General features: G+C 40.7%; 3 protein-coding genes across 8 annotated transcripts; all 3 read right to left on the minus strand.

The window, feature by feature from the left end:
* Positions 1–1,203: 1,203 nt before the first annotated feature.
* LOC104415966 (uncharacterized protein At1g10890) lies at positions 1,204–4,620 on the minus strand. The gene is made up of 4 exons (XM_010027406.3): positions 4,417–4,620; positions 3,979–4,197; positions 2,599–2,818; positions 1,204–1,716 (listed from the first exon to the last, which is right to left on the minus strand). Exons 1-4 carry the CDS (start codon positions 4,542–4,544, stop codon positions 1,459–1,461), a joined length of 825 nt encoding a protein of 274 aa, XP_010025708.1. The 5' UTR covers positions 4,545–4,620; the 3' UTR covers positions 1,204–1,458.
* Positions 4,621–8,014: 3,394 nt separating this feature from the next.
* Positions 8,015–16,516, minus strand: LOC104415965 (probable LRR receptor-like serine/threonine-protein kinase At5g63710). 4 transcript variants are annotated; one of them, XM_018861725.2, is made up of 11 exons: positions 15,813–16,117; positions 14,419–14,589; positions 13,855–13,987; positions 13,668–13,739; positions 13,416–13,559; positions 12,996–13,061; positions 12,686–12,753; positions 12,458–12,613; positions 10,990–11,331; positions 9,436–9,830; positions 8,015–8,645 (listed from the first exon to the last, which is right to left on the minus strand). In XM_018861725.2, exons 1-11 carry the CDS (start codon positions 15,892–15,894, stop codon positions 8,337–8,339), a joined length of 1,938 nt encoding a protein of 645 aa, XP_018717270.1. In that variant the 5' UTR covers positions 15,895–16,117; the 3' UTR covers positions 8,015–8,336. The 4 variants fall into 4 exon arrangements, with proteins under 4 accessions (XP_018717270.1, XP_010025704.1, XP_010025707.1 ...); XM_010027402.3 differs by having other exon boundaries at positions 12,458–12,601; positions 15,813–16,112; XM_010027405.3 differs by having other exon boundaries at positions 15,678–15,815.
* A 547-nt stretch (positions 16,517–17,063) lies between these two features.
* LOC104415964 (protein PSK SIMULATOR 1) lies at positions 17,064–25,982 on the minus strand. Of its 3 annotated transcripts, none has more exons than XM_039300501.1 (13): positions 25,749–25,982; positions 24,923–25,541; positions 23,578–23,882; positions 23,386–23,478; positions 23,183–23,273; positions 21,782–21,875; positions 21,040–21,137; positions 20,513–20,582; positions 19,869–19,969; positions 18,713–18,829; positions 18,486–18,562; positions 18,345–18,389; positions 17,064–18,192 (listed from the first exon to the last, which is right to left on the minus strand). In XM_039300501.1, the coding sequence occupies exons 2-13, from the start codon at positions 25,232–25,234 to the stop codon at positions 17,673–17,675; spliced, it is 1,923 nt and encodes a 640-aa protein (XP_039156435.1). In that variant the 5' UTR covers positions 25,235–25,541; positions 25,749–25,982; the 3' UTR covers positions 17,064–17,672. The 3 variants fall into 3 exon arrangements, with proteins under 3 accessions (XP_039156435.1, XP_010025701.2, XP_039156434.1); XM_010027399.3 differs by having other exon boundaries at positions 19,869–19,981; positions 25,749–25,980; XM_039300500.1 differs by lacking the exon at positions 25,749–25,982 and having other exon boundaries at positions 19,869–19,981; positions 24,923–25,658.
* Positions 25,983–26,673: the final 691 nt, after the last annotated feature.

Raw genomic sequence — 26,673 nt, forward strand, 5'->3', positions numbered from 1 at the left:
GGCAATATATTTTTAGTACTTTCAAACATGACAAGATGTATAGCTTCATTCCTTACGTAGGTTACTATTACTGCCAACTCAAGGAGAGCTAAGCAAATGGCTTAACCTCACCTCGGTTTCAGGCGATATATTTTTAGTTCTTTCAAACATGACAAAATATATAGCTTCGTTCCTAACGTAGGTTACTATTATTACCAACTCAAGGAGAGCTAAGCAAATGGCTTAACCTCACCTCGGTTTCAGGCGATATATTTTTAGTACTTTCAAACATGACAAGATGTATAGCTTCATTCCTTACGTAGGTTACTATTTTTGCCACTTTGACAAATGCTATTAATATAATAAACTCGGTCATGACATTATAGGTTTTGATGAGTTCAGCAATGGACATTCCACGACCTTCTTCCCACCAAATCGTCGGTCCATATAGCTCGGCTAAATTTGACTAAACTTCTCAATCCGGAGATAATTATTTTATTCACCTCACTCGGACGATGGTCCCCCCAGTTTACACATTATCCATCTTCCCGTAGAAAAATAAGGACATCATCTGGCCAAATGGCAATGGAAGAGATTTCTTTTAAGTAGAGAATTCTACTACTTCAACCGCTTCTGCAATAATCACCAATTACTGGGAATTAATTGGGTCGATTCCAGTGCTATTCTCATAGCATTTGACGTAAGACCGTAATCTTAAATCGTCTTTTATCATGCAGGCATGATTATTGTGATCTAAGAGAGTCGAGAGATCTCGACGCTTGGAAAACACACCATTTGCATTCTCCATTCGCTTATAGCGTTCTGTTGAAGAAATCTTCCTAGGATATTATTGTTGAGATTTGAAGATATCCTTGATAACCATATATTGCACGTGATCGGATATGTGTCCAGTTTCGTGATAGTGGTATTAAACTGGATTTTTCTCTGATTTGATTTAAGCCATAGTTGTAACATGGCAGTGAAGCAATTCAATCGTTCCATCATTGTAAATCGTTTGAAAGCGATAAGTATAATATTTCACTCGTGCATTGCCTTGATCCCCACATATCAGATATGCATTACAGTAGCCAAACCAGTTCCAGGGGAGTCCAAATCCATAGAAAAGGGAATGGGATGATCATATCTGGTTTGAGAATTCTTTGCAGTGAATGATGCTTGCAAAGTAAGACGTTAGGATACGACCAAGAAACAATGGAAACCATGTAGAATCGAATTAAAACTTCTCGTGACATATAATATATAAGACGGTACAAAAGTTACTCAGGAAGATTATCAAATCTCTTCATCTAAGTCGAATGGCCGAAGATGCAGTTCCTCTATACCAAATACAAAGGCCAGTTTTTAAACTAAGAAGACCTGACAGGATCGACAACCATCTACTTCCATACAACTAGCTCTGGTTAAGGGCTGGTCATCATCCCAATTAAAAAAGGAGGTGCACGAACATGAGAATGACGCTCATGAACCGAATGACACTTTTGGCCGAGACTTGTTTTTACCAGACAAGTTCATTTGCTTTGCTCGTTCTTCTTCCTCTTCCAACTTTTTTCTTCGAGCAGCTTCTTCCTTCTGCCTTTGAATTAGCTCCAATTCACGATGCCGCTCCTCCTCCTTCCGTTGTTGCTCCAAAGCCTCCCTTCTCTGCGACTCTTCCACCCTCCTCTTGTTCTCTTCTAGCATCCGGTCAAGCTCCTCTCTCTCTTTACGAGCTTGTGCCTGGGCAAGTTGAAAAGAAATTAAACCATCACCGCTTGATGATTAGCACATGATGTAACAACTAGAGTTAATAGAGCAGGACAAAAAAGCCTCCTTAGTTCATTTGTTTTAACTCTTTGTTGTCAGGATTGAGTGCCTTTCCGACCCCTCTTAATCTGTGTGGTTTCTCATTCAACTCCATCCGTAGAGCAGGTACAGGAACCACACACAGGAGGAGAGTCGGAGAATACTAAAGGTCACCGTTAAGCTAATCCAAGAAAAACGAAAGAAGCATTCCCTTCGATTTTTATGATGACTCAGAGCAGCAAAACAGTCCTAATGTCCATGCCATATGTAGGCATCCTAATGCATTCCAGTCCTACGCTTATGGTAGTTTAGCCAATTCTTATTTTAGCGAATCTCAAATTCACAACCCCACTAACACAAATTGAGAACACCACCACCATGACAATCAGAAAAACGTTTTACCATAGACCCCCTTCTTCTCTAAAAAGAGTGAGCAAAAAGAATCTGTCAATTTCTAGCTACAGCTCCTGTGCCGTCCTTGACTAAGTGAATTTTCCAGCCACGCCATTGCTTTCCAAACTGATATAGCTTTCTTCAAAACTTAAAGTTGCAGAAATTTGAGACAACAAAGCTTTAAGGGGAAAAAAAAAAGCGAGCGCATCCACAAAGAAAATCCCAAGCAAAAAGTCTTTGTACTAGAAATTATGATTCAGGTATTTTTCTGTTCTGTTTCTCAAATGGATATAAGAATTTCGCCTTACTATATTAGGTGGATGACCCACAAAAAATAAAAACAAAGCTGACGACACAAAGTTTCAGTAGCCACTCGATGAAAATCAGAAAGGTCAGTATCTGTGAAATGTCCGATATCCTTACTTCCTTTTGTCTAGCCTCCATTAAAGCAGCTTCCTTTTCTTTTTCAAGTTGAGCTGCAACGTCTCCAAACAATTTCTTCCGAGCTTCTTCTGTCCGCCTCTCTATTTCTAACTTAACTTCCTCAGAGTTCAACTTCTCCTCTACATTTTTCCGAATCTCTTCCTCCAGTCTTTTAGCAGTTTCCTCCTCCAACAACTTCAATTCTGCCTCGTGTTGAAGCCTGAAAGCACATGCAAACAATTGAAATGTGAAGAATTTCCATATTCATCATAAAATGTAACAGAAGCCACAGGGTAAAGGCAAAATAACCTTCCATAGCCAAATAGAAAACAGCAATTGCGCCGAGCAAAACCATATTTGGATCACCCTTGTACATGAAAATCATACGACATCACATGGTAAATTAATCTTATGCCGACCAGCATGCCTGTCAGAAAATATTCTGGTCCATCACACATGAAGTTTCATTGGAATTAGAAGATATATGGGGGCCCCCAATTCATCATCAAAGCTAACAAGATGCAATCTGGGTTGCTTCCTTCAAATTAGCCAACACAGAAGAATGTAAAGAAACCTGTGGCACACAAAAACAATCATATTCATATACCTAGCATGCAGTCAAGACAATCCAAAATTCCTAGAAAACACGAACAGCAGCTAATTTACTTATAACTGCATACTGAACACCTTGATGTAAGTAAATCGTCCTAAAAAAACCAGTATCAACTTTTACAGTGAATGAAAGCAAAATTTGCTTTGGAAGACCACTCTCTTGTTGTCACCATATAAATTATTATCAATTACGCAATAAAATCCCATGTTATTGTTTTAGTGTAATTCACACTAGGAAGCTTCCTCTAAGTTGCCGCCCCATGGACACTACTCTGCTTAAATAGTGATGGCATGCTCTGATGGCCTCTACCAGCAGCAGATGCAAATTATCATCTCCACATGAATGAATGGTGACTCAATCAAAACTAACAGGTTCATCAACCAACTTTCAGGTTTTTCTTTCTAGTTGCGCCAGTTCTCCGCATCTTCATTCACATATAAATACAGTTGAGGATATGTTTTGTTTACCAGTGTAGTGTTTATAGTAGTGTACTTGCAAATTTTCATAATTTCTATACTTGCTCTGTACTTAGATGTTAACATGTTCATGATATTCCATTGTTAATGGAAAATATAACCACATCCCACTTCTATTAGACATACATCAGCAGCATAAGCTAAGACTACAGGGTCAGAAATTTATACCATCCACAACAGACAAATTATTAAACTAAACGACAAGGCATAAGATCAAGAAAGGAAATCCAGGTAGCATTTGCAATCGAAATTCATGAAAGCAGGTAAACAATCTCCAAAAGCCGTAAGCACCTTTTCTTCTCGTCCTCTTCTCTCTTCAGCTTCTCAGTGACAACCGGCGGCTCCGCCGGTGCAGGACTCGGACTGAGAGACTTGGGTGGGGGAGACAACGAGCTGCTAGGACTTCTCTGCCTCCTATGCCGCCTAGGCGTCGGCGACCGACTTTTGCGCCGCCTATAGGATGAGGAACGGCTTCTGCGGCGACGCGAAGAACCCGAACGGCTCCTTCTACTGCACAAAGAAAGACTCTATCTTTATCATCCGGCAGACCACGAAGACAAACACGGAGGAACACGGCGGCCTCTAGTAACGAAATCGACATGGTCTCCGGCTTCAAAGGCGATGGGGGAAGAAAAGATTCGATTTTGGAGGAAATTTTCTTCGAGAGCGCCGATCTTCGAAAGGTCGAATCGACGAGCGCTTTCTGCTAGAGAGGGAGGAGAGAGGGACCTGGAGTGTGAATTGGTATAGGGCGAGCGGCTCCTCTCTCGCCGGCTCCGGCGGCTGTGGCGGTGGCTCACCGGCGACCGGGAGCGCCTCCTCCGGTGCGACGGCGACCGCGAGATGCTGCGCGCCATCTCGCCTGCGGCTCCTCCTGGAGGCGGTGGAGCTGCAGAAATGCGAGCAGTAGTGGGGAAAACAGAGGCGAGAAATCTTAGTTTGGCCTCTTTGACGTTTGCCATTTGTGCAATTAGGTCCTTGAACATTTTACTATGTTCAATCAAGTCATCTGATTTGTCCGTACTTAATACACTTGATAAGCAGAGCCAGCAAAATGGATTCCGAACCCTTTTTGTGAGTCCGATTTAATGTGGCCAATTCGGTACGGGTAACTTGTATTTTTTTTTTGTAAAACAAACTAAATTGAATTGAGAATAAATTAAAGCGCAAAAAATAAAGCATATATGAATCAGTTTAGTAACCTCAATTTTAACCCATTTTAACCGAAGTCCAGATAATCCTACTCTGCATGTGTCGTTTTGTTCGCACATCATGTCCTCCTTCATCCTCACACATCATCAAGAGTCTCTTTGCTCATTGCTTGATCGAATCCAACTTCGCTCCTCTCCAATGATCCGTGCGGGGGTTGCTCGTCTCCAATGGCCGAGCTCACCTGTCACCGGAGTCATCGGCCTTGCGCACTTGCTATATGAGTAACTTATCAATGATAAGGTAAGATATCATCAGCATTGTTGATTTGTTTCAGCTGACGACGGAATTTAGAATTTTATGTTCTCTCACTTTCATGCCAATTATTTTCGTTACGCTTTGATTGAAATTCTCATCGTATCACTTTCAATAAATTATTCGATACTCACTCTAAGAACTCAAAAGGATGAACTAAGATGGCATCTCCCATCTCCCAAGTATTTTTTTTTCATCTATTATTTGACAGAGCATCACCATGCAAATTTGCAACCCCAACCCTATCTTCTTTTCTTTCCTATCGCTGTACAAACGATGAGCAAAGCTCATGCAAGGACAAAGCTAGATTAAATTAATTAGCTAAGACAAGTTAGGCCAGAATCATTTTACTCGCACATAATCATTTTGAGAAACATCGTTCGACAATTTTGTGAATCTGAATTGATAGGAAAAACAACACAAGCACGTACTGGCCAAATAATGACAATTTCAAGATATTATGCTTTAGGGATATTTATATCGATTTACCATCAAGATTTTGCTATTCTTTTCTAACGTGAGGTCCCTTTCAAAGCCCTATCTAGTGCGATTCCGCCGGTCATTGTCGCACAGAAGTTTGCACGGGAATTGCACGGAAGCTGTTAAGGAGGATATTGATCCTTGATCAGAATCCTCTACTGCTTCAAAATCTTTGATATGTTGACATTTGGAATAACAATTTGTATTTGAAGGACATGATTTTATTATGATAAAGATATAGATTACTTGTATAAGTTTTCAAGGATTTTGATAAATCTCATAAGTTTCGGAGCGTACAAAATTAATGCATGTCGATGATGCCGTTTCTAATGAAATTGATCATATTAAAAATGAATCAGATGCCCCTGTGAGGAGATGCAGACACATGCGAATTGATCGACCCAGAGGAACGAGCCCGGACGAGCTTGGGAGTCAACTAAAAGTGATTAATGTCAGGAATGAGCTGATCGCTACCAACAAGAACAAGCCGGATCATAGTCCTAAAGTGATCAGTCCTAAACCGATATGACAGAGACACCAGAGGCATTTTTGCTGATCACAAGCAATTTAGAGCATTTAAGTGCATACTATATTACATGACTAAAGTTAGCCAACACATCAAACACGAAATGGTTTTGATGCAACTCGTTGAGTAAAGGATCGACGGCCAATCAACGTGGCTCGATATAATCGAAAATACGGTAGCATTTTGGAATTCTTTGGAGGTATATGAAACCTGAGCAGAGGCATCCATCGCTGTCTTTATCCCCAAATGAAAGGAGGGCTCTGTGAACCACGTCGTCGTCTAGGGTTTTCTTGCTGATGCATTCAAGAAGTGGAAAAGATACAGACGTCCAAACCTTGCTGCTTTCGAGAAGTGGAATAGATACGTCGTCCAGCACGATAGGCATCTTTACTTGATGTGAGAAACATCTGTCGTAATCAAAGTAAACCTTGCTGCGTTGTTCTCATCCCCTCAACCATCCTCCCCCAAAGATCTTTCTGAGCTCCGCTGGCACTCAAGCACTCCCATAAACACTCAAATATCTTCCCAGTTTCACACTCACGCCCTCTCACTGTCCCGGCACACACTAAGCTCACAATGGCTCCTCCAAGCTTCACCAAGAAGCCAGCGGAGGCGGGGGCCATCGTCACTGACACAGCGGTCGACTGCCTTCATGGACAGCCCTCCGAGGAACCACTTTCGTTGCCAACGGCCACCCGGTTCTCACCCACGTCCCTCCCAACATCATCGCCACCCCTTCACCCACCACCTCCTCCGTCAAGGCCAAGAACTACAGCAACCTCATCACCGCCGGCTGCTTCTTGGGGTTCAAGCCCGGCGACAACCCCAAATGCTGCCACCGGGTTAGCCTCCGCAGGCTCCGGTGCGTCCGGCTAATGAGCATATATGCCGGTTGATGGTCTGATGGACTGCCCACCAGGCCGGGCCCAACAGCCGGGACATAGAGCACGAGACCAGCTCATCCATCACGTTAGCAGCTTATGATCATCCCTATAATATGGCTCCTCTCAACTCTTCACATGGCTTCCTCTCCTCCTCCTCCGGCTCCTCTCAGCGAAAAACTTCACAACAAAGACAAAGCCGCCACAAAAGGATGGAGGCTGCGAAAGGGCAGCGATGGAGGCCCTGGAAGGAAGTCCTTTGTTTTCCTTCTTCGCGGTCGTGGTCATCGTGGCGGCTTTGTCTTTGTTGTCGAAGTTTTCGCTGAGAAGAGGCGAAGGAGGAGGAGAAGGAGAGCAGAGGAAGTGAAGAGCCATGGTTCGGATGGTGATGTGCAATAAGGACACCGTGGGGTTTATTTACATAATTTTTTAGTTGTCTGTGAATTATTTATTTTTGTAAGCGAATGCCCTTAAGATTGGTGCGAAATATGTTCAATGGCCAATCATTTTGTTCAGTGGCAATTGGGTAGGGGGCTATTGATGCACATTTGTCAAGTCAAGGACCCACGCGACCCAAATTCAATTCTTATGATTGGACAAATTAATCGATTTCTAACTCAGATTGCGAAATCATGTCCTGCAACTTCAAGGCTTCTCAAATTGGCCATTCTAATATTCAAACACATCATTTGATTGCTCAACTGAGAAAACAGGACATTTTGGAGAGCTGCATAAGAATGATCATAACTCGGGGTTATATTTTGCCTCTGCGTTTCCGTTTTCCGGCCATGACAGCACGTTTGGCCACAAGAACAACCTTAATGGAGCGTGCTTTGCTTGTTCCTCCTTTGGTAGGCCAATTAAAAGCAAGTCGACCAGTTTTTTTATATCACAGCGATGAGATATGTCGTGCCGCTAAATGTCACTATAAAATGGAAAGAGAGAATGTACACACTACTGAAATGCCCAAAAAAAAAAAAAAAAAAAAAAATGTACACGCTACTGATGCAAATGGAAGCATCTGCCTTTCTGTTTCCTCTAGACAGTAACTTCACTATAAACAATGCCAAAGAGAGACAAAACGCCAGTGTTTTGTCATGTGCTAAACATACAGACTAAGATCATTCGTGAAACATGCTAATAGTCCCGAGCAGGAATTCTGACACAAGCAGGTTCTAGCCGAATCATAACAAAATTGAGATACTATGCTTCAGGGGTACGTATATTTGATTCACCATATAATGGTTAAGATATTGCTATTCTTTTCTAACTTAAAAGGTTCCGTTCAAAAGAGGTCTTTACCTTGCTTTCGACAATTGAATGGCATCAAGTTGAGTGGTGTCTTCAGCCCAAGGGAAGAGGTGAGACATGAACAAGGATTGCTTGTTCCTTTCCTCTTCATGTCGTTCCCACCGAGCCCATCTCTCTGATAGACCGTCCCCTTGAAGCATATTTACAACTTCTGCCATCGTGGGACGGTCTTCAGGGTTCCCTTGTGTACAAAGCAATGCCACCTGGATGATGGTCTCGACTTCTTCCACATCATATATCAACAGATTGCGATCTACCATGTCTTGTAGCCTGTTTTCTCTCAGCAGCTTCTTGCTCTGTCAAAATCACATCTTCAATTATTCTCTTTGAGATCATTCTGGTTGTAGAAGGATAGGAAACAACTAAAATACATATAGGTCTAATTTCCACTTATCTTCATGCAGCACACTGGTTCTCAATTCTCACGAAGAAATGTGCAGAAAATCTATCAATTCACTAGTTCAAACCGTGGAAATTCAGCCAGGAACAGCTCCATGGGACTCAATTAAGCGACCTAGTGATAATTTCCCTATGCAGTAACTCTTGCATAGGGTACGACACAGGTTGCAAAATTTTAGCTAATCCAGTTCTTTTGATCTTTAATCCACTTCAAAACTTGTCTTGATATTTCTGCCTTCGAGTTCTTAAAAAATATATTTGATGCGATCCCTTCCAGAATTCAACATGCCATGCCTTCATCAGAAAATAAAAGATATCTGAGCCTACATTGGAACGGTCGTGTACCATTTATACAGCACAGACACAGACGACTGACTGATATTTCAGGCAGTATAAATCTGGAAACTTGCTGAAATATGACCTGTGTAGGTATCTTTATCCGGTTCCACGAAAAAATAATAAAATTAGCTGGACAATAAGTGCTCTGTTCTGCACCAATCATTTGGGAACCTTAATATCTGCACATTCTTACCAAAATCGGTTCTCTACCTCCTTCAGAATTTTCAAGTGTTTAATTCGAAAAGTGATAAAATGAACATCGTGTATCTGCCATTTCTTCCCCATTTTACTGTGTCAATTGGATTTCAGCAAAGAAAATTGAGGAAAATCTGCCAAAAGAAATCTTACGTGATCAAGCAAAAGAACATCCTCCTCCTCCTCGAGCCGAGAAAAGTCGATCGCACGTTGACCAGTTACGAGTTCAAGAAGTGTTATACCATAGCCAAAAACATCCGTCTTCTCTGATGACTTTCCAGTGGACAAGTACTCTGGAGCAATGTGACCCATTGTACCTCTTATTAGTGTAGTCACATGAGTCACATTTGTCTCGACCAGCTTAGCCAGCCCAAAATCACCAAGAACCGCTTCGAAATCATCATCCAAGAGGATATTGGCAGCTTTTAGATCGCGATGTATAATTTTAGGATTACAATGTTCATGAAGATACTCCAGACCATGAGCTGCTCCAAAAGCTATGCGCTTCCTCGTTGGCCAGGCCAGTGCTTTTTCTCCTGGTTTTAAATCTGTCACGTTCATTGAGTCCAGTACATAGTAAGAGAGTCCGGCCAAGCCAGAATAGCAATTATGTGAGGAAAACTAAATAGAGATCAGATCAAATTTGGCACAGACTATTTCGAGTAATTTCGGAAAGGACTGCTAATATTTGTTCCGAAAATCTAATGTGCATCCTGTGGGGGTGTTCATGCTTTAGATCATAAGATAAGGGAAAAATACACCGTGTTAATTAAGAAAAAATCTTCATCTTCCTCAGAAAAAATCTATCATTATTTCAAGATGATCAGATATAGTCAATTGCTAGGTATGCCTTGTAATCTCTAAAATGGACACTTGCTTTCAATGTCTGATTCTTCAGGGTTGAGTACTTTCCCATAGCCTATGTAAGATATGACCCCACAACCATGGGAAGCCATAACAATAACATACTCAATTTGTGTGGATGAAACACCTCCAGTTTAAGTTCTTGTGACATGAAGTATGAAAAAGAACTAAGCAGTCCCATTAGCTTACATGCAGAATAAACAAATAAAATCAACATTCAACACATGGCAAGGAAATCCAGAAAGAGATGGTAGAAAGTGCATCTGACATGTTGATGGTCAAAGTATGTGACAGCACAAGGGTTTGCAAGTTGCAACAGGAGTGGAGTACTTTTTGTGGTCCATCGTAGTCTTGAAAGATGTCATTGTGAGAAAGTGACCATCTTAACTGAGGTACCTAAGAGATCTACTGGTGATGTATATTCTCATGGGAGTTATGAGTGCTTTCTCTAAAAGAAGATTCACTAACTTAAACATGACCTATTCAAATATATCTTAGTCATTGGATTCTTCCTGTACAATATTATTAGGGATGTCGGACTATTTAAAAAAGAGTAGGGATACTTGTTGCAGTTATGCCATTCGCCTAATTTCAGACATATCTTTAATATTAGATTCCTCACTTCCTTGGTACTCTCCCACACGCATTAGACAACTAACAAAGACAGTGTATACATTAATGATGTTGCACAAGATTGAATTAACAATAAACTGAAAATTGGCAGCCACAAAAAATCTTTCCAGAGAAGCAAGCCTGCAAACAATGTCTGAACGCTGTACTACAAAATATCAGTATACCTCATAAGGTCTTAGAGGGGCAGTAGAATAAGTGTAAGAGAAGTACCTCTCAGGTGGTATGCAACGCTAAGATTTTTCATGTAGGGATAAACAAGTATCCTCTCCGAGAAGGTCGTACAGAAACCAATCAAACGAAGAAGGTTACGGTGAACTGCAACGCTTATAAGCTCGACTTCCCTCACGAATGCAGTCTCTCCACCAGGACTGTTATGATCGGAAAGTCTTTTAACAGCAACCTTTGTATTGTCTGAGAGAACACCTCTGTAAACTTTGCCAAAGCCTCCTTGTCCAATTATGTTGTTTTCACTGAAATTATCGGTAGCAAGTTCAATTTCACGCCAAGAAAATCTCCTCACTTGAGCAAAAGAAATTTTTCGGTCATCTTCACCTGGACAGTTGGAACTGCAAGTCAGTAATTTACATTAAGATGCCAACAGTATAAATGAAGGGACTCTCATGTATCAGTTACAAGCTTCATAATAATGAAGATACAGAAAGCCACCCGGCTCCTTGCAGAGCTCATTACTCATATACTCGAGCTGATTTCCATAACTGAGAAAAGTGGAAGCATGGAAGACTGTTGAAGATGCTTTCGTGCAGTCAAGCCCTTTTAGGCACCCCCTTCATTTTGATTTCTTGTTGTTTAATATTTATAATAGTGTGATGGTAACGGAATCATAGTCCAATATCAGGGGTTAGTGTTCATCAAAGGAAACTTTCATCTGAACAGAAGATGACATTATCCCGAAGCTCTAGAGATATCAACTCATACTGAAGATAAAAGTAGTCATTTCCTTACCATCATGCTCCACTTCTTACCTTACTCCACCTTCCCATTTACAATGAATAAAGAAAGGTACAGAGTGATTCCCGTATACAGTCATTACCATCTAATCCAGCACATGTTCATAGGACTTTTTCTCTCTGAAGATGGAATTTCCTCACATTTTTATGTTTCATCTTATTTATCTAAGTCTCCTCCCTGCCCTTTTTCCAGTTTTCTCACCAATTATATCACTTAATGGGGTCCTAAACTCAACATCCTTTTGTTTGAGATGAACAGTAATCCAACCTCTCTCTGAGTGCTTTCAGAATACATATGCAAATAGCAACTGGAGACAAAAGTGGTTTATAACCTACAACTTGGAATTGTGTAGCCTTAAAGGGAAGTTTGAACAAAAATATATATTTATTTGCATTGAACACTATCGGCAGAAAGAAATCAAAGTACAAGGTTTGCACAGCCTTAGGGAAGACATCATCAGACATTTCCTCAAATTTCTGTCCATTGTTTTACTCACCTCTCTTACCTAATTCAACTGGTGAATCTAACAGCTTTAAACTAAAAGAGAAGAAATTGGTAAAATTTACAAACAAGAAGGGATTAATTGGAAAAGATCCCATCGATTATGGGATGGCCTAAGACATACTCAATCAGGCTGTGAAAAGAGTCAAGCGTGATGTGAGATATCAAGGTAAAGCAACAAAAAAAAAAAAAAAGTATAAAAAAATACCTGCTACATCCACAAACCGGTCATGTTTGGACTTGTGCATTTCATGGCACCAGTATGCATAGATAGCCCCCAGACACAAAAGTACGAATGCACCACCACCGGCAGAAGCTACAGCAACTCCAAGTTTTGACTTGCCAGTTGAAGCTGCCAATTGTTCTGAATCAGATTCTAAACTATCAATTTATTAGCAGAAAAAAAAATGGAAAATACAACAATGATATCCACAACCTGGAAGTGCTGACTTTACACAAGGTCGACCCAAGCGAGAGCCACAAATGAGATTTGTTCCGGAGAAACTGACAAGAAAGACCAAATTAGCTGACTTAAACATCAAACATATCTCGAATAATCACAGCATTTGAGCATAAAATTTCCAGTCTGACAAGAAGCCATAACAATGCATTGCCGATATTCTATCCTACCTGTCTTAATCTGACTTTAATTGGTGACTAATTGTTAATAGAGGAGCTCATTTTTAGGTTAAGATAAGATATTACCTTTAACAGACATGAAGGTTAAAAAGTCTAGTGGAACTTACTTGTATGTTGGAACCGAGAAGAGTTGCATGGGGATCTTTCCTGTCAAGTTATTGGACGAAAGATCCCTATTGAACCAAAGAAAAGGTCAGTGATGTCAAAGGCATTTCCGTAGATAAGGTTTACATTATTAAATGAAAATTAGACTTCGGTCAATCCTGTAATATTTGCAATGGTGTCAGGAATGGTTCCAGATATATGATTTCCACTTAATATAGTTGATCAAAGGTGATTTGAGCTGGTTCTTGTCATCTAATCTTAAAGCGACAGCAGCAAATGAGAAATTCCAATTTGGAAGTTTTTAAATCACGATTATGTCCTAATATCTTAATAGGAACTTCCAATTAAGATATGAATCCTTTTATTCAATTTCCATGGATAGAATTGAGTAATGGCATTAATTTTTGGGAAAGACCCCTTACAAATGCTTTAGATTGGAAAGTTGACCCCAAGAGGCAGGTATAGTTCCATTGAACTTGTTATTTGCCAGATTTAGATTCTGCAGGTGCACCATGTTACCCAGGAAATCAGGTAGCGCACCAGACAAGTTATTGTTCTGTAACGCCCTGCAGGAAGCATAAAATTTACTATCAACACAAACACATCCCTTATTTAGGGAAAGAAAAGGCTGGATGACGAGTTCAAATATAACTAAATACTCAAGAATTACTTACAAGTTGACCAAATACTTTAGCTGGGTAATTTTAGGAGAGAGAGTTCCAGAAAATCCAATTGAGTCGAGGCTCCTGCCATTTAGAAAGTTAAGCACAGATTTAGACCTGCTACTCTGCATTTTCACCTGGCAACATAATGAAATAGGAAGGACCTTCAAAATCAGATCGGTGGTTATGTTGAACTTACAGCATATTGACATGTCCATACGGACAGCTGACATGGGACCAACTGAAGCATGGGCTCACAAAGCCGTGATCCCAATCAGTTATGACGTGATTAGTATCATTGAGGCTATCAAGGACTTCGATGAGAGCATCACCTGAGAAATTATAAAAAGCAGACATATGTTAGAGTTTTTGTTCAGTTGTTACTAGCACAAAAAGCAAATGATGACGATTTCCTCATTTCAAGAGCAAAAGAAGTATCTCATTTTCAGTTGTTAGAGTTACTAAATTCAGCAATAAGAACGTATGTGTAGTGACAAGGCTCATTCCATTGACACAGTGCAAATTAGATCTCTCGATCAATGACAGATTTCAGCATGACAACACATTTCACCAAATGCGCCAGAATCAGTGAGCTGTTAAGTTAATCTGTGGTGAATCAGAAAGTGGCGGCAGGTAAGCACCTACGAGGTTCACCAAGAGTAAAACTATGTATTCTGTCAATATAAATCGTCCCTTAAGGTTTTCCTAGAATAAGTTTATAGCTTTACATAGGTGAAAGAGAGCAGGAAGAATTTAACTGTACCTTCAATGTCAGGTCCATTGGTTGAATGGCTGTCGCTTAACAAGATGAGGACTATAAAAGAGAAAATGATTTGCTTTAAATAAGCATGATGATGCAGAAAAGTTCCCCACATATGATGGCCTTTAGCTTCCAGAATTTCAGCTAGCAACTTCTTGCCTCCTTTCGATAATTCTAACCAGAAGAAAAATATGCCATGATTATGCTAAATCATCAACTAAAGATACCAATATATAGGTGTCATACCACCTTACACAAATTCAAAATGAGAAAACTTGCTACTGCGTATGTAAAGGAAACAAGTATCACAAAAACCTTAGCACGATGCTAAGAGAAAATTCCAACTTGCTTTCATATTACTCTTACCAGATGAGAAACCACAAAAGATGAACTGTTTTTATTAGGAATGCTATATTTTGGAACATGACATTTCAATCAAGTGATTCATATTGCTGCACCTTCCTGACGAGAGTTTCTCAATTGATATGTTGCGTAAACTGGAATCCTGAACTCTCAGGGACCCAAATATTTCTGAAAAGAACTTATAAATGAAAATTGTTACACTTGCTCTCACCTACAAATCAACATCAAGGCCTCTAGGTAATTATGGGATTATTTTTTCTGGAGACATGTTCCTGATGCTTCATCTAAACCTTTCACTCACTAGTAAACACAGTATTGACATAAAAAAATAAAAATAAAAATGACAAAGGCTTTCCAAGGTATCTCTCTAATAGTAAGCAGATTGCTTCCAAGGAACTGCTCTGCGTGGCCAGTTTTTTCATTCCCTCATGTGATGTACTCCATTCCAAAATGTAATGACTGATATGAACATGGAGACCACATGGACCATCTATCGGCTCTCCATAACATAATTCCTTCCTGACTTGAACAGCACATTATTTTTATAGTGACTCCCACGGCAACAAGACCAGTCATTATATGAAGAATGTTAAAAACTTTTTTCTGTTGAAGATTTGATCTTTCACACTCTATCATGAATCATCTAGCTGAACCAGAATCATGTTTACAGCAATATTTAAGCTCATAAGTCATGTGTAAGTCGATGCAATCCAATCAAGAGGAACCTTTATCCTGCAGCTACACGTATTCTCCGAGGATGCAATAATGAGGACAAGCAACAACACCTCCAGATAATCAGAAATATTTCTTTTATGGAAAAACTTTAATTTAGGGGCCAAAGGAAAGAACCCATTGAAGAGGAAGAAGCGCTAACTATCAGGACAAAATCGGTTACTCACAATCAAACAAGTTTCCACTTTGCGCACATAAGCAAGTAGGCAATGATAATTAGCAACAAAAGAAGAAGAAGAAGAACCCAAAATGAAATATTAATCAGAAGAGAACAAAAGAAAGAAGGAAAGTCCCAAACTTGCCTGATGCACCCATGACTTTAGTAACCCAGCATGTGTCAAGATAAGGTAGCAGAGTGGGGAGATGAAGGAGAACATGGTGCATATTATAATCACCATGATGAAAATAAAAATCATGTGATTTAGTGCGAGGGGGAGGGACCCGCAAAGCACACGAGGGCAAAGGTAAAAGAAAAGGAGGAGGAGGACTGGGGAGGAATTGAGGGGAGGGCCAATTTGCCAATGGAACAGAGAATAAGCAAAGCTAATTCTCTATGATCAAATTGGGTGGTGGAATGGCGAATGAGAATCCCACTACCTAATGGGCCTCCCTCTGTGCTCTGCTTTTAGTGATTTAATAATTGCAATTAAAGATTCACATTATCCCTTTGCACTGCTTTTCTGCAATGCAGATGCTGAGAGAGAGAAAGAGAGGTGAATAGACCTCACAAGAAGCTTCCCATTCCAAGCACCCACTTAAGAGAATTCCTATTCCCTGCTTTGCTGGCTGGAGATAACACCCGAAAATGCATTGTCCAGACCCCAGAAATGAATCACCCATCTATGCATGATGAAAAACATCGCTCGTGATGCATTTGCAACACTGCGAACTTGGTACTATCCCCGACAAAATGACTTTTTCTGATATTTTCTTTTCCAGCTAAGAGTTTAACTCACTAGACAAATTGAAATGTTAGAATATTCTTCCATCAATGGCTGATAAAAATAATCGGAAAAACTGGGGAAAGGCCTCGCCTTTGCGGGTCAAAAAGGAGGAACAGGTGCAACATGAGCGAACAGAGACTCTCCAGAATAAGGACATGGAACGAAGGTAGTGGCGCTGCCACCTGAATTTGCGCTTTTGAGCGAGCGTGTGTGTGGCGGGACACACACGCCACCACCACCATATTGTACTTTGCCTGAAAAGACCGCTCCATTATCGTCAGTTTTTGTATTGTTCCTGTCAGCATGATTTCCAAGTTTGACCAAACTCTTCCCTCTTTTGCCTCATCTTAATGCTGTTTGCGGGGTCATCCTTATCTCAACTTCCAGCTGCGGAAAATCACAGGCGAGTAGACGATCATGAGGCAAGTGGATCAGTGCGATGGAAAGTCTCGTGTTGCCTTTTGCACCCCGAAAAGGTGGCCAAAGGAAATCGAGTCACGATAGTGGGGAGGAGAAAACGTGCGTGGCGATTGAGACTGCTGTTCTTGTCTCGTTTTCGAACTTGCGCTGAAATGCTCATGAGTTCTGAGAAGACGGGCACGAAGAAAATACTCCAACCGATATACTTAGGACAAAAGTTTTCGAGCATGTTGTATTTAGTTCACAAATGGAGTTCTTGGAGTTCTATATGCTTACATATTCAACGACATACAAAGAATTACACGGACAAAAGAAAGTAACAAGAAAAGAAACCGCAATAGTAGGACAGAGGAGAGTGTGAAGGACTCCAGACGCAGCCCCCAAAAAGAGCAACTCCATCCACCCCTAATGAAAAATTTGAACAGGATGACTCCACTCTCTGTACAGACGCCCAAAGAATGTCACGTATTCTTTTCACTATCTTCTCAAACTACACTGTGATTCACCTCCTCCCCTTGCATATTCTCCCACCCACATATCTCCAGCTTCCAAAGCATACCTGTGTTGCCCCTACGTCGTAGGACGAACTTTTGAGTGACAACGGAGACTGCGAACATTCCCTGAATTCTTCATAGCAGAATGTATAAAAAGAAGTCCTCCATCTACGAGGGATGCTGTGGGGTTCGCTGCCTTTCTGAATTCTTATGTACACTGGTAGACAAAAGCATGACGTGGGATGACCATGTCTTTACCTATATGGTGTATTACTTTATCGAGAGGGATGTGGATTCCCTTGGGTCACCTAAATTCGTTGACTCTATCAATGACATCCAAGGCCTTTTGCTTATCGATAACAAAATCAATAACCGGAATTCCTGAAGAGAGCCGTTTCATTGGAAGTGACTCCTTACTCTCCCTAGCTGGGGAATGATTGGTACTCTTGCTCAGTCTGTCGTGCTTCTTCAACCTAGCCTTGAAGGCGTCGAAATCCTGGCTCTTACTGATTCCCAACCGTCGTTTTCTCTTACTTATGTCTTGTAACTTGTTTAAGTCTTCAGCAGTCAGTAAAGAAGAGCAGGTTTTGGCAGACTCATCTTTAACATCATTGCTCGATTTCTCCAGTGACAGATGGTTTGGGGATTTAATGGGAGACCTTGTGTCACCAGTGTTTACGGAGTTCTTTGATTTACTAACCAAATGGTGGAGCCACAAAAGTTGCTCAAGGATATAGGTCTCAGTTTTATCCCTATCAGCATGGTGGAGCGTCTCAATGCGAATCACGTCTGTAGGTCCAGTAGGCTTCCTGTTTGCCTCAGACCTGCAATAAGACACCTTGTCATCTATGTTTGGCATGAATTTACCACTACGGAGTTCTCTCTTTTTTTTTTTTCTTTTTAACTTTTATGGCGAAGGTGGTTGGGAGGAAGGCATGGTTAAGAATTACAGAAAGTGCTGACAAGTTTAACTGACCCAGTATTCGCCCATTCACCAACCCATCCAAAACCATGATGAGCTCTGCTCCAATCAGAAACAAAGACAGAAATATCAGAAGAAACAAAGGCAAGCTTGAAAGCATTTGAGGTCGGTAGTGGGATATACTGGCCGTCTTACTTCGCTGTGTTTGTGGCAATTGGAACAAGCCACTGCAGAGTCTTCTCCATCTCGGCTTTGATGTCTGTAACAGAGATCTGTACAGAGACAAGTTATATGGAGCCTTCCCAAAGCATTACCCAATCGGCAGAAGAAGCTCGAGAAGTATACTTCAAGTATTTTGGATTGATAGAAAGTAGAATGTGTTCAGTTTCTTGAACAAGAAAAGAATGATTATGAGCCAATACCTCTTCTTTGACATGAAAAGAATGAATTCTGGAGCGCAAAGACGACTTTATACTAGGAGGCAAACTCTGATACAAAGAATCCCTCAGACTGGACGGCATAGAGCTGGATCGAGCTACCTGATTGAATCAAAGTATGCTCCGTAAATAGACTCAAATATGCGATCTACAATAATCATAGTTCGTTTGATAATTTCAAAGAATAGTGCATATTTCTCAGCCAATATTCCCGATCAACGCAGTTTAAGGTAAACGTAGCAATTTCATAAACTTTCTTGCAAAGACATTGAGATCATAGAGCTTGGAAGACCTGCTCCATTGACTCACGTTCAAGCCACAAAAACCTGGCGGCAAGGGATTCTACATCTATGAAAGGAAGTCCATCTACATTTCACTTCGATAAACAGAAAGCACAATATAACAGAACCAATTTGATCATATTTTCTTCAAAAACTTAGAAGTTTGAATATCCCAACACTTGCTACACTTGCTGTTGACTTAAGTTTATTTGTTTTTTCTATTCTGACAATAGTTTTGATCACAATTATCAAGAACCGTGCATAAAGCATCACACAGAAAACAGTAAGTATATGGTCATATCTGATAATTTCCTGGAAGCAACTGATATGCAATCCTTAATTGGGAAAAAAACCGATTGAAAATTTGAAGTAGTTACAGGTGGCACTTACAGGGGGCGCCAATAACATTTAAAAGACCAGGAATTTTGGAAAGAGAAAATAAAAAAATAAAAAATAAAAAAACAAACAAACAAACAAAGATAAATCTTAATGAATTAATCAAAATGACTACTCGTTCTACTGGATAACCACAGAATGAACAAGATGCATCTTTTCTGCCAAACAAAATGTTGCTCTACCATATATACAACTAAATTTTTTTCTGCATCTGCACCATTTAAGAAATTTGTATACCATGACCCTTATCTATCTAAAGTTCTCGTCATCTTGAACAATCTTTTGCTGAAAAGAAGAAAATATTTGATCAATAACTTTTGCACGTTCAATTACCAAGCAAGTGTCATCAACGCTAAGAATGCATTTTTAGATGCCAAAAAAAAACACCTAGCAAACTTTGGCTTAAGTAACATTCAGACTAGATACCACCAGGGCTGGTTGCATATCAAAAGAAGAAAGCTTACAAGAGTATCAATTTGGATGATAATATTTGCATAATGCAAGGATAGGCCAGCCGGTCCCAGTTTTTTATTGCTCATGGATGGTTTTGCTGGTACATGAGCATCTGCAAAATGATCTACAGGAATATCACAAAAACACACTTTTACAGTCGAGCAAAAAAAAACACCCATGGTATTTATTTTCCAACAAGAAAAATACTAAATGCATGTCTGATCCAAAACTGAGCCACTAGAAACATCATTATTCATCAAAAGCGTTGTTGATAATTCTTCTGCTCCTACAGGTTTTAAGATTTTTTTCTGTATCAAAATAGAATTTTCTCTTTGACAGGAACTGTGCTGATGCTGCCCAAATCCTCATCGTTGCAACTAAGCATCTATATACATCATCTTGGCTCAAAAAAATGTTGATTTAACACTGATAATCGTTTTCCTGAAAGGAAAAAAAAAGGAGAGAAAAGCCAGGCAAGTAGGAAAAGAGAGAATGATCAACTCTGGAATAATTTACAACGGGTGACCAGAGGAAAAAAGATGACAAATTAGCTTACCAATAGATAATGGAAATGAGAACCGAGCTAAATTAAATAAAATAAAGGGGAATTTTTTTCTACAAGAACATATTTACTGTTAGTTTTCAATTTACATACCAGCAGTCCCAAAAGTACTATGTATTTCCAGAAGCAGAAAATGAACGATATCAACAAGCTTTTCCATCACCTGCAAACAATACTTGAAATCATGAGAAACTGCATTTACTACTCTCTCTACTATCCTCTGGAAAGATGAGCATTTTTCTTAACATGGATAAGGATAAAAAGGAATCACTATATCCTTGTCCATTACTCGTTCAAAAGTCAAACAGTATTAAAGAATAAGAAAGCATTTTTATCAGCCAGGTGTATAAGTCTCCTAAAGCCAACTATAAATGAATTATGCTGCTGAGTTCCAGCGATTTGGCAAATATTCCCTAACATCAAGTTATGTCCATTCCAATAGCAGCATAGCATTCTGGAAACAATTTGAAAGGTTCCACTAAGGGAATTCCCAGGAGATGGCTGCATAACTCTAAGGTATGGCGAATTCAAAGGACGGATTTGCTCAAATCAGAAAGTAAACTCATATTTATGTTGGAAAAAGGATAAAAAGCTCCCACATAGTAAAAATCTAGAGTTACCTCCTCCAAGCTTCTGGACCACAGTGACTTCTTTTTTAAATTTTTGACTTGCTTCCTTTGGCTCTTAAGTTCTCCTCTCAAAATAGAGAGGCCATCACCTACACACCGAGAAAATGCACATCACAAAAGAAAATGATCATGATAGGCTGTGGAAAGAGAACTCCTCCATTAAGCAATGCCAAAATGGAGATGTGTATAATTTGCAAATTTCCAAAGCTATATAATCAGAGAAAATGTTCAGGGAGCGCCTATATAGGCAAAACCAGAGAGGTTATCCTGGTTCCTATTGGCGCCCACTTAATACAATTGTCACCACCATCAAATCAGTATTCCTGGTCCAGTTGGCAAACCGCCAAGGTTGCGACCCAAACCATTTCCAGTTTAGACAAAGCAAGACAGTGACAAAGAGCAGGATGTATCCAATTGTGATAAGGCCTAGATCTCTTACCATACAACAGTATGAAAAGTTATCCCTAGGAAAGCAGGTCCAAAATTCTTATCAAGCATAGTACTTATAAGGATCAACATATCATCATGGAAGTAAAGTCCTGCTCCGACAGTAATACTCTATATTCATCTGCCGTTTGCCACTCCTCATCAAACTAAAACTATTCCACAACAGATCCAATCCAGCATCAGTAAAGAAACTCTTTTCTCTTTCACTGATGAAGCCAAATCTTAAATTGATGACCATGCTCGACTCAAGTTAAGGTGATAATTGATAGAAAAGCCAGAAAGGCACCTTTTTGTGTCGAACTCGAAATTTCTTCCTCAAGACGCTTCCGATGATAATCTTGCTCAAACCTGTCCAATGAATGCAGTTCGTGGTATAACTCCTGCAAACCAGAAAAAATAGATGATGAAATTCCGGTATACATGTTGAATCACCTAACCAGAAACTTAAAGCATTACTTTGGAAACTAACAGCCTGAGGACAGTAAAGTCATCTTCCAGGAAACATATCCAAAGAAAAAAAGGAATCAGAGTTTTGGCAAATGATCACAGGAAAGTTGCAATTTAGATTATATGTTCCATTAATTAGTCTTATTGGCACAATGTAGGTTCCGAGAAGAGCAGTCTACAGAGCAAGTGCTAGTTGGCGTATATCTCTATCAATGAATTGATCATGTTTGAAATTGTGTTGGTAAGTGGTAGAATTCAATGCATATACTCGTAATGGCAATCATCCTGGTGGACCACCAAAGGTGATTCTAATCTTCTCTGAGCCTAGAACGAGGTAATTTGAGAAAAGGGGAGGGGAAATAGTGACTCCTCGCCAGAGCTAAAGATGTCATCAATACAGGATATATACAACTAGAGGTCTTCCTCGTGATTTTGTTTCCTGTGCCGAAATTTTTCCACTTTAGTCCCTGCACTAACAACTTTCTTCGCCAAAAGTCAGTGATGGACTAAAATGGAAAAGTCGTCATATAAGGAACTTGCTCATAATACAAGGACGAAAGGGCACCCTCCCAAGGAAAAGAAAAACAGATTTTATTGCTTGTTCATAAGCGATCGGTGAGTATTTGGTCACTCACACACAGCAAAAGAAAGCCTTTTTCTTTTTTTTATAAAGGGGAGGGAGGAGAGTGCAAATGGTAAAATTGCAGCCAGGATTTGGCAGCTAGAAACAAGGTACCATGATATTAATGCCTAGGCCACAGTTCAGATCCTCTCTGAAAAATCACAACCTAGGAGAGACGCAGAGTGAGACTACTGAGAGAGACAGACAGACAGACAGAGAGATTTGATGTCACTGGGAAGATTGATGGCATTTTGTCAACTGTGGGATCTGTAACACAAACTCTCTCCCTCTCTCTCTCCGAACCATTAAATCATCCAATTTCTTTTCTCTCTCGCAGGAGAAATTTTACATCATATTCGGCCTTATCCGTACCCTAGGCCATGTACATACAAAGGTCTATATCCACCTCCATCCACCATTATCCATATACCACAACTTAAGCAAGATGACCTCAACTTTTGCCTTCCAATCATTACAATGAACACTAAATCCACCAGCCAAGAACTGGGTAACCCAAATTCTAACTTTTGATTTATGGCTTTTAATCAAAGGTTATTCTTAAAAGTAAATTTATAACTGATAGAAAAGTGAAAATAATATAAGAATTTTAATACTTACAGCAGTATACTGTACTAAAGTCATCAGTTGCTGCATCACCGTTTCAGCCTCTTCCTTCAATTGCTTTTGAGGAGTTAAGTCTCTGCTAATCCTGCATAATGATAAGAAATAGCAGGCAAGAACAATAGTAAACATCTATATTACCTACAATTAGTAAAGCTGTCAAAAACCAAAAAAGAAAAAAATGGCCTTCGCTTAGTTACTTCTCAAAGTAGCGGTCTAAGTTATGCCATTGAGGATCTCTGCAGCGGTTCCCAAAACGAACCACCTCTCCTGAGAAAATCTTCAACTCTTCCCTGCGAGAATAATATGTTCAAGTTGACAAGAAAATGACCAGAGCCAACAAATGATCAGGCAGGCTCATGCTCAAACAGATTTCTGCCATTTATGCCTACCTCTTGTCTGCTGCAACAATGCGTAGGAGCTCATCCACATCTTTAGATATTAGATGCTGAACACCTTCTGAAGGAAGCACCTCTTCCTTCAAATGTCTTGTACTTCTCTTCGAAAGGGATTGCATAAGACTGGACCCCTTGACTACAGTGTTTGCAACCTCAAAAGATAATATTTGGAGTTCATTTCCTTTAGTTGCCACTGTAGAAGCAAATCCACTACCAGGATTCAAATTCGTCATGCTACTAGTGAGATTGTCCAGGACTTCCACTGCCCCTCTACCTAGACGGGAGCTAACCTCTGAAACCTGCAGTAATAGGGCACCATTGTACAGAGAGTGGCATCAATCAAGAGGAAGAGAGGATGAAATAGACAGTAGAGCCATTCTACTACCTTGAAACGGGAACACTTGACATGCGCATATAGCCCAGAAAGGTTAAGATGAATTGAACACAGTTTCAAGAGAAGATGATCAAATAAGGAGGAGTGCAAATTTTCCAATTCTTCAAGAGTCCAGGAAATTACAAGAACATTCCAGAATTTAAGCATCATATGCGCTTCCATTAAGAACAAACATCATCTAAGGAAAAATAAGAATTGGCCGATTTCACTTTTTTTTTTTTGGTAAAAGGTAAGTATTATAGATAGACTAGAGAACCAGGAGGCCATACAAAGAACAGCAGGGAAGAGCCGGCACCAAAAAAATGACACCATCATGAGTCACTTAAACCACTGCCGGTCCAACTGTTGCGACAGCCAACAAGAAGGCAAAAAGCTCAGTGGTGAGAATAATAGAAAGGTCAGAGTTTTACAACGAGGTTTCCTATTCATCATGAAATTGTTAATGTCAATATTAAGTATTTTGACATGCTGCAGATAATAGCTATTTGCCACCATCTTAAGCTTTCAAGAAGTACCTATTAAGTGTGTTCAAGGCTAAGCATGCTTACATCCTATAGAACACAGCAAGCTAAAATTGCTGGAGGGTACCTATAATTTCACGGCATAAAATACATTCAGTAAATATATCCATCAGCACTATAAAACAAATGAGTTCACCTAGCTTTTCTCATGTACAAATAAGGAGCCATGTGAAGCCATTTCTTAGAGAGGATGGCACAGGCAACCATGTTAGGTGCAAGAACTTCAGGACGCGATTTCAGCCAAAGAAAGAAGGAAAAAAAACAAACCGAAGCAGGATTCTTTGCAATCAACAAATGCCCACAGAGATATCTACATTGAGCTAATATTCTAGCTCATAGTATTAAAGTCAGCACGGGGAAGAGATGATTAAAAAGATGGTAAAAAGCCGCGACACACGCGTGCGCACGAACAGATGCACAATACCTTGGCAATGGACCTAACTGATCTGGACTTCTGCATCTGGTATCTGGGAATCCCATCATAGAAGTCATCGGCATTGTTCCCATATTGAGGCGCACTCCCCTGACGGGTCGGGGAGGCCGGTTCCCGCCGCGACTGCTTGGTTTCCTGCGACGGCTTGACCATGACCTCGCGCATCTGCGACGCAGTCAAATCGCTCCGCACGCTCGACTGGTGAACCGAAGCGGGCTTATAGTTGTAAGGATTGAAACCCCCATTGGTGCTCGCATAAGGATTGCTCTTGGAAACGGCGGTCCTAGAACAAAGCCCTCCCATTTCGTCCGAGGGCAACGGCAAGCAACGCGCTTTCCTATAGAAAATTCGACGATCGAAGCGGATCGAGAAAACCCACTTCCGCAACTCAGGAGAGCTCGATCAGCATCAAATCTATAGTCTCTGCGAACTAAACTCCGCAACTACAAGTCACTCTCCCGAACGGCAAGCTGTCAAATTGAGCCGCAGGGGAAGCACGGAAAGCAGGAGAAATCGTCGGAGAGGCCGACAACTACCCAGTAACCATCCGGTGTACGAATTTGCGACTTAGCTGAAAATGGAAAGGAGAAGCAACCCGAGCACCACCAAACTGTCAACAGCGCACGTCACGGGAGTTAGGAAAGCCGGGAGTGAAAAAACCTCAGCAAGCAAGAACACAGCACGGCGCGGCGACCGGCGGCGGCGGCGGCGGTTGCCGTGAGCAGGAAAGAAGAAGAAAGGAAGAAATTTACAGTGCGGACGACCGCAAAGCTCGGACGCAAAGAAGAAAGAAGAGAGAGAGAGAGAGAGAGCTAACCGGGGAAAGAGAGAGAAGAGGCGGATCTGCTTGGAGATGATGGAGGAGGAGGAGGAGGGAGCGATCTCTCTCTCTCTCTCTCTCTCCTGGAGAAGTTAACCAGGGGGGATCACGAGTTTCGAAGAAGGAGAAGACGAAGGCGAGGAGAGAGAAAGAGAAGAGAGAGAGAGAGTTGAATATGAAGAATATGAATGGAGAGAGAGGGGGATCAAAGTCTGCCGTTGTCACCACCCCGCCAAGAAATCAATTTGTTAATGATGGTTACCCTCATCAAATTGTCAATGATGCTGCAACCAATGTGATCCCCCACCACCCCCCTCTCCCTTTAAAGATTTTCTAAGAATAAGCTGCGCGAATGTCCCCGTTAAAAAGCACCTGTCCCCTTCTCCACGAAGCACAAGTACACAGTTCGTAACTACATTAGCGGCGGTTCAAAACACAAATTCCTGTCAATATCCCCGCGTTTACTGTTAATATTACAGCACCCGAATTATTGAGAAAAAACGGAAAGGAAGGGATTACTATTATTATTATCATTACCATCTTAGGAAATTAAAGAGAGAGAGAGAGAGAGAACAAAATAAAGTTCAAAGAAAGGGAAATCGGGGAGTGGGGGAGAGGTGGCTTTGGAGGAGCCGACGTCGGCTAGCAGACTACCGGGCTGGACTGATAATTTCGGTTGAATTTGGACGCCGTCAAAGTTCAATCCCGTCCTCCGCTGACCTGTTTTAAGATCTCCCCCCGCTTTTTCCCTTTCGTGTTTTTTTATCCGTTTTGTGAACAAACACGCCTTTGCCTTAAATACTTTTTAAGACCCCTCGGATTTGGCTCGTCTCCCCTGGTTCATTGTTATATTTGAGAAGGGCCCCGCACATACTACGACTTTGCGTGCTCATTTCACCTTCTCCCTTTCGCTTTAGCTTTT

The sequence above is a fragment of the Eucalyptus grandis genome, chromosome 8 (assembly GCF_016545825.1).
Source record: "Eucalyptus grandis isolate ANBG69807.140 chromosome 8, ASM1654582v1, whole genome shotgun sequence".
Taxonomy (NCBI): domain Eukaryota; kingdom Viridiplantae; phylum Streptophyta; class Magnoliopsida; order Myrtales; family Myrtaceae; genus Eucalyptus; species Eucalyptus grandis.